We start from the raw sequence: 11,581 nt of genomic DNA on the forward strand, positions 1-11,581 counted from the left end.
CTGGCGATTTTAGTTGACTGGCAATGAGCTGGGAGCTTCTCTTCTTACCTTGTTGGCAATTTAGTCTCACAGAAGATGAGCCAGGAGTGAATAAACACTGTCACTATATAAAATGTCCTCACTGTGACTACAAATGCAAAGGACAGTAAGAACTGAGGGTGTGTCCTTTCTTCAGAAAAAAGAACTGAGATATTTCTACCCTCGTGTTAGTGGCTGTCAATTCCATAGTCTAGGACAGTCTGGACAAATGAGGTATAAGTGCAGGTGAGTATTCTCCTCTGTGATAGCACCTGAATTTGTCCCAGTGCAAGACCAGAACGGAAACCCACAGGGATGGATGAGAGAGAAGCAGACATAATCAAACAGATGAGAAATGCAGGGCATGCTGGCAGGCCATGCTCCCTCAGTGACAGGAATCAGCTCAGGAAAAGTTGCAATCTGTCCTATGACTTGGGAATCTAAGAAGCATGTCAGAAATGGAAAATTGAAAAAATGCCACTGGACTACAATTTGACATTGTCATCATAAAAGCTTATGATAATGAAATGAAAAAAAAAATGATACATCGATGGCTTACCAGCTTTTCAGACTGAGAGCCGTATTAGGAAAAGCATTTTAGATGATGCAGACAGTGTCTGTGCACAACCTAAAAACAATAGCAACAACAACAACAACACACACATGCACACACACACACACACACACACACTTGAAACAAGTTTCACAACATAATCCTCCTAATCCTTAGAACACATGCTTTTCTTCTCCTCTGGTAGGGCTTGAAGTCGGGGCTTTGCACATGAGAGGCAACACTTTACCTCTGAGCTGTATCTCCGGCCCCATGTGGTATGTTCTTAGTTCTTAAGGGGTTTCTTGTTTGTTTTGTTTTGTTTTTTCAGCTCCACTCAATTTAAAATGTTGGTCATGATTTCCTATGCTGATATTGTGACCTGCCACTAGGAAAAACACTTTTGGGGAAAACAGACAGTGAATGTTTGTGGAGTGCCTCAATAAAGGACAAAGGACAGGTTCAAGATATTAAGAACAAAGGTCAGAGCACAAGGCAAAGGGAGTCACAAAGAAGAACTTCAAGCACGTGAAATCACTGAATGGGTTAAACCTTGTGGAAGGAGCCAGTGATTTTTAGAGTCGAAGCACACAAGAAGAGTAAGGTGGTACCTGGCTCCCGAGGTCCATCGAGTACAACGGGTTTACACCGGACAGAGAGAAGCCAATTGACTCGGCCGTTCCTTCTCATCAGACTCGTCACAGCGAGTCGGAGCCCAAAGCAGGCAAGGAGAGAGGAGGTCTGCACCCACTTACTCTGGGTGCCAACTTATAGTCCAACCAAGCCAGATTCCAACAGGATGTCATTGACGGCTCACTTCCGGTCCTGCATGTGTCCCCTTTTAACTCTCAAACACCCCTCTCTGGTATTCTTTTCCCTAATTACGGATGGCTAAGATTAAGCAGTTAAGAAGAGGCTAAGCCAAAGTTGGAAGACAAACACGCAGGCCAATCTGCCTTCAGCCCTCTCACTGGGCACGGTTTACAGACGGCACCACTGCGGAGACAAAGGTGCATCCGAACACTCATCCACCCGCAAGCCTGTGTCTAGCTGTCAGCTTTGTGGCCGCTCTTACACTATTAGGAAATAGCTTGTCAAGGACAAGTGTTCTGGATCTCATAAATAAAGTTCAATGTCAGAGTTGTGTCCCTGATTCTGAAGCCTCTGAAGTCCATCCAGAAATCACATAAACTTTGCTGTGAGCTGTTCTGTACAAATAGACACTGACTCCCTGCCAAAGAACACTAGACTCTTAAGCTATGGTAGCATTCTGGGGCCCAGGTACTTCCGTGTACTATCAAGCATTCCTCATTTGTCTGGATTTCTTTATGAAGGCTACTGCGTGCCAAACCCCATGCTAAGGTCACTTACACATACTTCCTTATTTAATCCTTCAAGCACTTTTCAAAATAAAGATTCATGTTTTCCAAGTTGGGGGTATAGCTCAGATAGAGGACTTGCTTGGCATAGTCAAGATCCTGGGTTCAATCACTACCGCATCCTCTCTCACTCTGTCTCTGATTCTCTCTCTCTCTCTCTCTCTCTCTCTCTCTCCCTCTCCCTCTCCCTCTCCCTCTCCCTCTCCCTCTCCCTCTCCCTCTCCCTCTCCCTCTCCCTCTCCCTCTCTCACCTTTTCCTTCTTCTATATGTGAAAACATCGAACACCAGGCCATTCAGATGTGACCCCTTAATTTAAAAGGTACAACACAGACAGGATATCAAGTCTCAAGATTCAAAACACTCTGTTTCCTACTTGTCCTTTGTACCCTTTTCATTAGCCTACATTTTTTACTTCACTTTGACTGTCCTTCTCCTCATCATCTATAGCTTGTTTCTGCCTTCCATAGCCTCCTGTGGTCTTTGGTGATGGGATCAGTAGCTCCTTCATTCGTTTTCATGGACCATGACATAAATGTCTACCAAGCCCCTTATCATGCTGCTTTTTAATAATTAGTTTTTGGTCTTGTTGCTCCCTCTAAATTATTAAATTGGTGAATAATGCTACATGACATTACTTCCAATGTGGCTTCCAATGTGAACATAGAACTTGTAGAGGAGGGAATTCAGCTGATGTCTGCTGAACTGTTCTGTAGCACTCTTAGTCTAGTGCATCAGACAGAGAAGATGGTAAAGATATACTGATGGGGCCAGCAGGTCTGGAAGACAATTCAGCCTTAGCCATAGTGTCAAAACTTAAGGTAATATTCAAATATTATATAAACTCTCTCCAACATGCTCATTTGTTGAAGGTATGGTTTCAGTGCAATGCTCAGAGATGGGGCCTTTAGGAAGTGATTGGGTCATGATGGTGTTGATCTAATTGATAAGAGCAATGCATTCATGGATCTATAATTGAATGGATTCTTTGGAGATCATGGACACTATGGAAGGTGGGCAAGGTTGGAGCAAGTGGGCCACTGGGCCTGTGGATTTGAAAATCTATCTTGTCCTCAAGCATTTTATTTTGGTTGTTTCTCTCTGCTTAAGGGCATCATGTGATAAGTAGCTCTCTGTCCCCTGTTATTACCATCCTATGGTAGTTTGAATGGAATTAGCTACCATCGGCTCATAGGGAGTGGCACTATAAGGAGGTGTAGCTCTGTTGGAGTATGGTGTGGCCTTGTTAGAGGAAGTTGTGTCACTGTGGGAGCTGGCTGTGAGGTGTCTTATGCTCAAGATACCACTCAGTGTCACGGTCACTTTTCTATTGCCTTCTAATCAAGATGTGGCCAGCACCATGACTGCCTGCATGCCACCATGCTCCCCGCCATGATGATAATGGACTGAACCTCTGAAATTGTAAGCCGCCACCTCAATGAAGTGTTTTCCTTTGTAAGAGTTGCCGTGGTCATTATGTCTCCTCACGGCAAGAGAGACCCTAACTAAGATATACCTCCTCATCCTGATCTTCCTTACAGCAGGCTCACTGCTGTGAACCAAACCCCATAGGCTTCAACTCCCAAAACCCAGAGCCAAATTAAGTCTTTTTTGTTTAACTTGTTTCTCTCAGGTTTTTCTTACAGTCACAAAGGGTCTGACTAACACACCAAGTATCATTCACTAGACTCGTGCCGTGGATTTCTGAGGTCACTTACGACAAGTGTGAAAACGAATGATTACAGGGAGCTCATTACGTGCCTGGTTTTGTATACCCTAGTGCGATGTGTGTTATTGTCCCATGAGTTTCAGGTACAGAAACAGGCTTGTAACTTTTCTTGGCATTCACATGATAAAATAAATCGAAAGTTGCAGAAATGAGAGCTTATCCATGTTGCTGGGAATCCACTCCCATCATTGCCTAGAGGACATACTACCTAGCGTGAGTGTGAGGTAGCAGAGATATGTCGAAGAATTAACGCTAGCTTGGTCACAGAGATCCTACATGTTGTGGTGGCAAATCTAGGCAGGAGGCTTTTTGGTTCTCAGTGTCTCACATCTTCAAGGAATGTTCTGTGTTGTCCTAGGCATTCTCTAGATTTCTATGATAAATACCATGAAAAGCCACATGCCCGAACTGACTACAGAGGTGAAGCAGAACCCTAGTTTCTTCCTCTCTGCCTCTCCCATATCAGATGTTCAGGAAATCCTGCAAGGCACAGGCTGGTCCTGAGCAGATTGCTGTGACCTTCCTCCACCTTCTCATGTGCACACCACACCCCTACCCACATACAGTCCATATCTGAAGAAGCCTGTATCTACTCTGAGGTCAGGGCTTGCCATCATGTGTTGATATGACACAGTCACATCTTTTCTCTTCCCTGGCCGGCAGATTCATGATCTTCCTAAGGTCAGGTGCATTGTCTCCAAAATAGGAGTAGGTCATTATCCATCCCTCAGGCTCTGGTTCCAGAAAGCAAGGTTTGTGTGTCCTTTACAGAGCAAACAAATCTCCTGCGGTGGGGGCTTTTGCTAAGTACTACAGATCAGATTCCATCATGGAAATTGGGGCCTGAGACTCTGCTTATCCAGGGAGGTCTTGGGTACCTCCGACACCCATGGATCCTCGTGTGTGTTGAGGCTTTAGAGCTTCTGGTCAGTGGGTGTTGTGTCCCTTCTTTCTCCTGTCAGAGATCTTCCAGGAGACTGCACACAATTCCCAGTCTGTAATTTAACTGATTTTTACAACAGTTAAAAGCCCAAATCAAGTTATAGAGATGGCTCTGTGGTTCAGATGCTTGCTACAGAAGTATGAGGACCCATGTTCTCACCCTTGGCACCCATGTAAAAAGCAGGATGCAGCAGTATACACCTGTAATTCCACATTGCAAAGCAGACAGATAGACCTCTGGGGCTCCTTAACTAGACAATCTCGGCAGTCAGGGAGCTCTAGTTTCAGTGAGAGACCCTGCCTCAAAAAAATGAGGTCGAAGCTGGGTGGTGGTGGTGCACACCTTTAATCCCATCACCCAGGAGGCAGAGCCAGGTAGCTCTTTGTGAGTTTGAGGCCAGCCTGGTCTACAGAGCGAGATCCAGGAAAGATGCAAAGCTACACAGAGAAACCCTGTCTTGAAACCCCCCCCCAAAAAAAAATGAGGTCGAGAGTGATGGAAGAAGATTTCTAACACCAATCTCTGACCTCCCCAGGTGCACACATGGGCAGGTACAGCCATACACACACAAACATATACTATACATGCAAGTTTTTCAAGCCCAAATACTTTTCTAATATTTTGTGATTTAAGAAATAATAATTTACAAAACCCAACTCTGTGGGTAAGAATTCTAATTAGTCCATAAGATTATATAACTGTTTAATCCCAACAGTCCATGTTGATTAATTTTTTACTTCAGAGTAAATAACACAATAGTATTGACTAAGCCTTTTGGAGTAGGATGGTGTCTAGACTTTGAACCCTTATGAAAAATTATCCTGAAACTTCACACACATTCTCAGCCTCCAGCCCATTAACACCCTGGTGGGTTATTAAATGCTTTCAAGGGAAGTAGGAACAAATACCACTGAATAGCTACTGAGTCCTGGGCTCCTTGTTGGCAATTTTCTATATAAGCATATGCCACTATGTCCAGTTTATTGGAGCATTCAATGTTAGAGATGAAAAATGATTTGCCCAAGATACCTTGTTCAAAGCAAAACCAGGCCAGTATTCACAAGCATGATGCTCCAGCCCAGCACCCATTGGAGTGTGTGGACCACACCAGGGAATAGTTCCTTCTATGTGGGCCAGTCCACAAGCCAGCTTTCTGTCTGTCTCCCTCAGTGGAGCCTCAAATTGAGATTCTCTAAGTCAGGAAGGTTTGCTACATCTGTAGATTTTCCTGTTAAGAACCTGGAGCTACTTTAGGGTGTGGAGGTGCTTCTGGAGCTGGCGGAGGTGGAGACCACAGCTCTCACCCCACTCACACCACTCATCCACTCACCCCACTCACTCACCCCACTCACTCACCCCACTCACACCCCACTCATCCACTCACCCCACTCACTCACCCCACTCACACCCCACTCATCCACTCACCCCCTCACCCCACTCACCCACTCACCCCACTCACCCCACTCATCCACTCACCCCCTCACCCCACTCAGCCCACTCATCCACTCACCCCACTCACCCCACTCATCCACTCACCCCACTCACTCACCCCACTCATCCACTCACCCCCTCACCCCACCAAACTTACTGATAGGAAGACTGGTGATTCTTGTAGAGAGCCAGCAGCAGCCCCACAAAGGTGAGCCCTATCAGCTTGGCCATGGCCTGAGTCAGACGGACAGACTGAGAGTGGACAAGTGCAGGGACTCTGATCAATCCTGAGGCCTGCAGCCCAGAGGCTTGGACAGCTCTGGATTGGCCAACCTGAGCTTGCCTGAGGCCGACCCTGGTGCCACAGCTCTAGGTCAGCCAGAGTCCTCCTGCTGCACTGTCCTGGCCAGGTGCTTCATTCCTCTTGTCCACCCCAGCCCATCCCCCAACTTTAAGGAGAGAAAAGCAGAACAGGTGCCTAAACTGATCGGGAGGGGATTAAGTAAGTTGGAGGAAACAGAGAGCCATGGGAAAAAAAAATGAGCCAGAAAGGTGAGCCGTTCACTCACTTTGTGCCAAAAAAAAAAAAAAAAAAAAAAAAAGTCCTAATCCTGTGGCTCAGCAGGGCTCAGAACTTCATCATGATAGCTGCCAATTACCAACACAGAAGAGAGGGTTGCGGCCGGAGCCCCTAAGACCCAGGCTGTTCTCACCAAGTGGCCCATGGAACCATGGAACTCTTGCGATGCAATGCCATCATTTCAGAGTATCACCTTCTCCTGGTGCCACTTCCGCATGTACAGCTCTCTGAGATATAATACTCCACCATTCAGCAGCTCCCTTACTTGGCTGGCATTACACTGAGTATCAGCTATGTACCAGACACTGTTCTAGATGCTAAGAGGAATGACAAGTCTCTATGGGGCTTACATCCAATGAGGGCAGTCAAAGAAATCATCACTGCGGGGATGAGCCAATGAGATGGCTCAGAATGTAAGGGCACGTACACTGCCAAGGCTGGCCACCTGAATTCCATAACTGGGACTAGTGTGGTGGAAGTAGACTTGAATGATACAGCTTGTCCTCTGACCTCTGTAGATACACACACACACACACACACACACACACACGAGAGAGAGAGAGAGAGAGAGAGAGAGAGACAGAGACAGAGACAGAGACAGAGACAGAGAGATACAGAGACAGAGACAGAGAGAGACAGAGAGAGAGGAAGAGAGGAAGAGAGAGGGAGAGACAGAATATAATTTAAAGAAACATCAAAGCCGGGCGGTGGTGGCACACACCTTTAATCCCAGCACACAGGAGGCAGAGGCAGGCAGATCTCTGTGAGTTCAAAGCCAGCCTGGTCTACAGAGCAAGTTCTAAGACAGCCAGGGCCGCACAGAGAAACCCTGTCTCTAAAAACCAAAAGAAAGAAAGGAAGGAAGGAAGGAAGGGAGGGAGGGAGGGAGGGAGGGAAGGAGGGAGAAAGAAGATCAAGACAGCATTTATGTTGCCGTGGATAGTGACATGTACACTGAAGATACGCACATGGGCCATGGAGAAAAACAGAGCTTGGAAAGAGGGGAGTGCAGGGAAAGAGGGGCCAGTTAAGATGAAATTAGCAAGGGAAAGGAAGGTACAGTGGAGGAGGCTCCACACTCATCTGCTCAGTGCTCTTCTCTCCACCGTCGGGACTCTTTGCTTGACTTGAGGCTGGTTCCTCCCTCTGCTCTGCATCCCTTTTCTTCTCAAGTCATTTGGTCCCGTTGCACTTTCTCTCTTCTGCAACATTCATCTCTTTCCCCTTTCTAGAATATTCCCATCGGAGGCCAATGTGCTTTAGTTATCACCCATAATTCTCAAGGAAAGCCTTTGACTTTGTAACCTAACCACTGCCCTGCTTTTCTGCTCCCCTGGGAACACCCGCTGTCAGACTTGAGCTTCTGTGTAACACACTGAACCACCCTGCAGGAGGGTCCACTGGAAAGGGAGGATGGCCAGCTACTACGTGCCTTCTTGCCATATCCACTGTGGAAGAAGATGCAAACGAAGCATTCTTGGACCTTCTAGGAAGGACTAGCTACCAGCTGCATGAGGCTAAGGCATTGTGGGAGACGACACATGGAGCAGAACCATCTGCCTGAGAGAAGAGGGCCATCATCGTCTCCAAGAGGGGAAAGTGTTTTAACGGAAACAATAACCTGCGTCCAGTATGATAGTGCGCTGGGCACTATTGAAAGAGAGAAGGAGCCACTGAGTTTGATGATGCAATGCTGTGGATGGTTTAATTTAATTCTGCGGCTGAGACAAGGAACTCCTGCCATGTTAGAATGGGTTAATGAGAGAATGGAAGACTGGAGACATTTCCCTAACCGTTTTCTTTGTATGTGTGTGAGTGTGTGTGAGTGTGTACATGTGTGCTAGAGGATGAGTTCTGCTGCACATACAGAGGACAGAAGGCAGAAATCTAGTGTGTTTATCCACTGCATGCTTTTTTGTTTTAATTAATTAATAATAACTTATTATTGTGAGAGTGTAGTGCATATGTAATGGGAAAGCTATCCAGCTCTATAACCATCTTAGGCTGATGAACAATTAAGGAATTTAGGCATGGCTCAGCAGGCTGCCTGGCTGACATTCCAGGAAGGACATTTAGCAATCCCTCCAAAATAAATACAAAATGAATCATTTTTAAAGCTTTATTTTCATATATTTATTTTGAATGTCTGTGCGTGCGTGCGTGCGTGCGTGCGTGCGTGCGTGCGTGCGTGTGTGTGTGTGTATGTACATGTAGGCCCGGGGAGGTCAGAGAACAAATTGTAAGAGTTGATTCTCTCCTTCCTCCATATGCGCCCTGGGTCATTAAACGCGGTGACAGGTACCCTCCCCAGCTGAGCCATCTCATTGATTCCCCCAAAACAGACCTTTTGATCTACCTCTGCTTGCCACGTCTCTCCAAGTTCTTCATGCTTCAGTGGTGACCCTAGACATTCCTATCCTCTATCTCGTTTTCTGCAGACCTTCTTACATCAAATGAACCCATCATTTCAGCTGATAACAAATATTAAGGCAAAAGTCCGGTCTTCCCAAATCCATGTTCAAAAAATCAGGGTGTAGTGGTATGTTCCTATAGTCCCAGCCCTGTGTGGGTAGAGCCAGGTGGATTTCAACTTTTTGAGTTCAAGGCCAGTGGGATATGCTGCCTCAAATAAAAGAGGCACCTGAGGAGCAATGCTTTCATTGCCCTCTGAACTTAACATGCATGCCCACACATGTGCATATGCACCTGCACGCATATGGTACTTGCACACATATAAATTTCCACACAAACCCCAAAATTGGCCTGTTCCAAACAAGTCTCTATTAGGTATCTGTTGTTGTATTTTAAAAATTAGTTTATGCTTAACCTAATAGGTAAAAATAATGTTAGCCGGGAGTTTTTCAAAGATTTCCCCAAACACAGGCAACTGCCCGTGCTCTGGGTTGCCCACCAGAACTTGATAAGACCCTAGTGTTGAAGAGGCCACATAGTTTGGTCACAGGACATAGAGAAATCAAATTGCTTCTGACAAGGAAGTGTCCTTGCTAGCTAGCTCTCACAGTAGCAGGAGGTGCTGTGCAGGCTGGAGCAGGGGGAGGAGTCCCAGCACTCTACGCCAGTTGTGAACACTGTGAGTTACTATAGCAGCTGGCCGGACAAGATACATAGACGGGTGCAATCATAGCGTAAGTGCTATCGGAGTAACCAGATGTTTTCTGATTGCGTTGAAGGACTGCTCCACAGGAAGAAATACGTGCCTGTCCCAGCCAAGAGCCCATGACTGCAGAGCTCACCAGCCCCAGGAGGGAACCCACTACCATACTTTTGCTAAATGGAGAGAGTATCAAACTGCTATCCAAATGCTTATCTCTGTACCTGTATAGCATTGCAGCTCCCAGACCTCATTGGAGAAATTCCTTTGTGCAGTCAACCTTGGTTCAAACGGAAATTCTCAGCTGGTCAAAGTGCAGAGAATAAGTGTCTAGGGAGTACTTAGCCACAGATAGCCCATGACCAATAGGATCTTACCACCAGATTCTAGTGGACAATGTATATCGACAGACATGTATATCAATAGCTTCCCTACAAGGGTCAGGCGTCATCTCAGAAGAGAGAACCCAAAGATTTTAAGAGTCCAAAGTCAGGAAGTGCTGATGTGAAGCAGTGTCTTCTGAACATCCCAGGACCACAGCACATATAAACTCGTAGAAACTGTGGCTGCCAGCCCAAGACGAGATGTGTGCAAGGTGAAGCCAGGCAAAAATTCCAGCGTGGAGGAGGTGTTTATGAGGTCACACCCCCAGCTAAGGAGTTACTGACAATTGATGGCTGCTTGAGAAAGGAGACTCAATTTTCCTTAAGACTGTGGCCCTGGTAGGTGGACTTTGCTCCAGCTGGTGGCCCCACACCCATGAGTATATGTCACCTAAACCGGACTTGGATTAGAAAGAAAAGGAAAGAGAAGATGTGAAGTTGGAAGTGATAAAGGATGGATCTGGGAGGAATTGCGGGGAGGGGGTGAATATGATCAAAATTCATTGTATGCAATAGGAAGTTTTCAAAGAGTTAAGATAAATATTATATTAACATTTTAAAAATTACAGGGCTGGCTAGGCTTTCCCCCCTAAGATTATACAAGCACTAAGCAGTTGCTGGAAATGAGGATGCTCTTCTGTGGAGCTGCCTCCAAACTGGGTCACGATCCAGCTACATAGCAGCCGTCATGTGTAATCACCTGTGCTGGACTGAGCTTTTCACTACAATGTCTGCCCTTGGGCCGTCCATGTTCCTTTAAGTTACCCCAGGGAACTCATCAGCTCACCCAGCCTAAACAATGATGTATCTTTGTTATCTCTTAATATCTGCAGATAAGTAATCCAGGCACAGGCAGTTTTCGCCACATCACTCAAGCAGGTGGCAGACCTGGCAGCCATGGTTGAGGAATCTTCAGAAAGTTCAGCTGAGGTAGTGGCACAGAAGTGAAGTCAGCCTTCAGGGTAACTCACATGGTTCCTTGCAGATGTTCGTCCCTTGCCTCATAGGCTTGTCTCCAGAACTATGGCAGAACAAGACAGCTATTCTCTCTTAAAGTGAGCTGTTTTTCGGAGTGAAATAGCAAGCCACCCTGAACCCCCATCAGAAGCCCCATCTTTTAAAAGCTTAAGGTTCAAAGTGACATCTGAAGCTCCAGTCCACATTCAGGGGCAGAAATAATGAAGCCCCACCTCCTGAGGGGAGGCATACAGAAGTTGTACACAGGTATCTTGAAAACCACCACAACTCCTGAATAACTCTCCTCTCCGATCAGCCCACCTCTGCGTGTTCACGGCTGCCCCTGTGTTCCAGTCACCGTCTCCAGGCTGGAACAACCCATTCACTGTTCTCTCCCTAATCCCCCAACTGATTCTCCTCACTATAGCACAAGAAATATTTCAAAAACGTAAATCAGATTATACCAGTTCCTTGCCTCAGATCTTCTGCCCCTCCCACAGC

At 46.3% G+C, this 11,581-nt stretch overlaps 1 protein-coding gene across 1 annotated transcript in view; it reads right to left on the reverse strand.

Moving 5' to 3' along the window:
- Positions 1-10,206, reverse strand: part of Pon1 (paraoxonase 1) — a 29,317-nt gene extending 19,111 nt beyond the window's left edge. The window contains exon 1 of the mRNA XM_059256503.1: positions 9,965-10,206. Within this exon, the coding sequence (XP_059112486.1) occupies positions 9,965-9,975 (11 nt within the window). The 5' untranslated portion in view covers positions 9,976-10,206. The remainder of the gene's footprint in view (positions 1-9,964) is intronic.
- Between the last annotated feature and the right edge of the window lie 1,375 nt (positions 10,207-11,581).

This window comes from Peromyscus eremicus, chromosome 3 (genome assembly GCF_949786415.1).
Source record: "Peromyscus eremicus chromosome 3, PerEre_H2_v1, whole genome shotgun sequence".
Lineage (NCBI taxonomy): Eukaryota > Metazoa > Chordata > Mammalia > Rodentia > Cricetidae > Peromyscus > Peromyscus eremicus.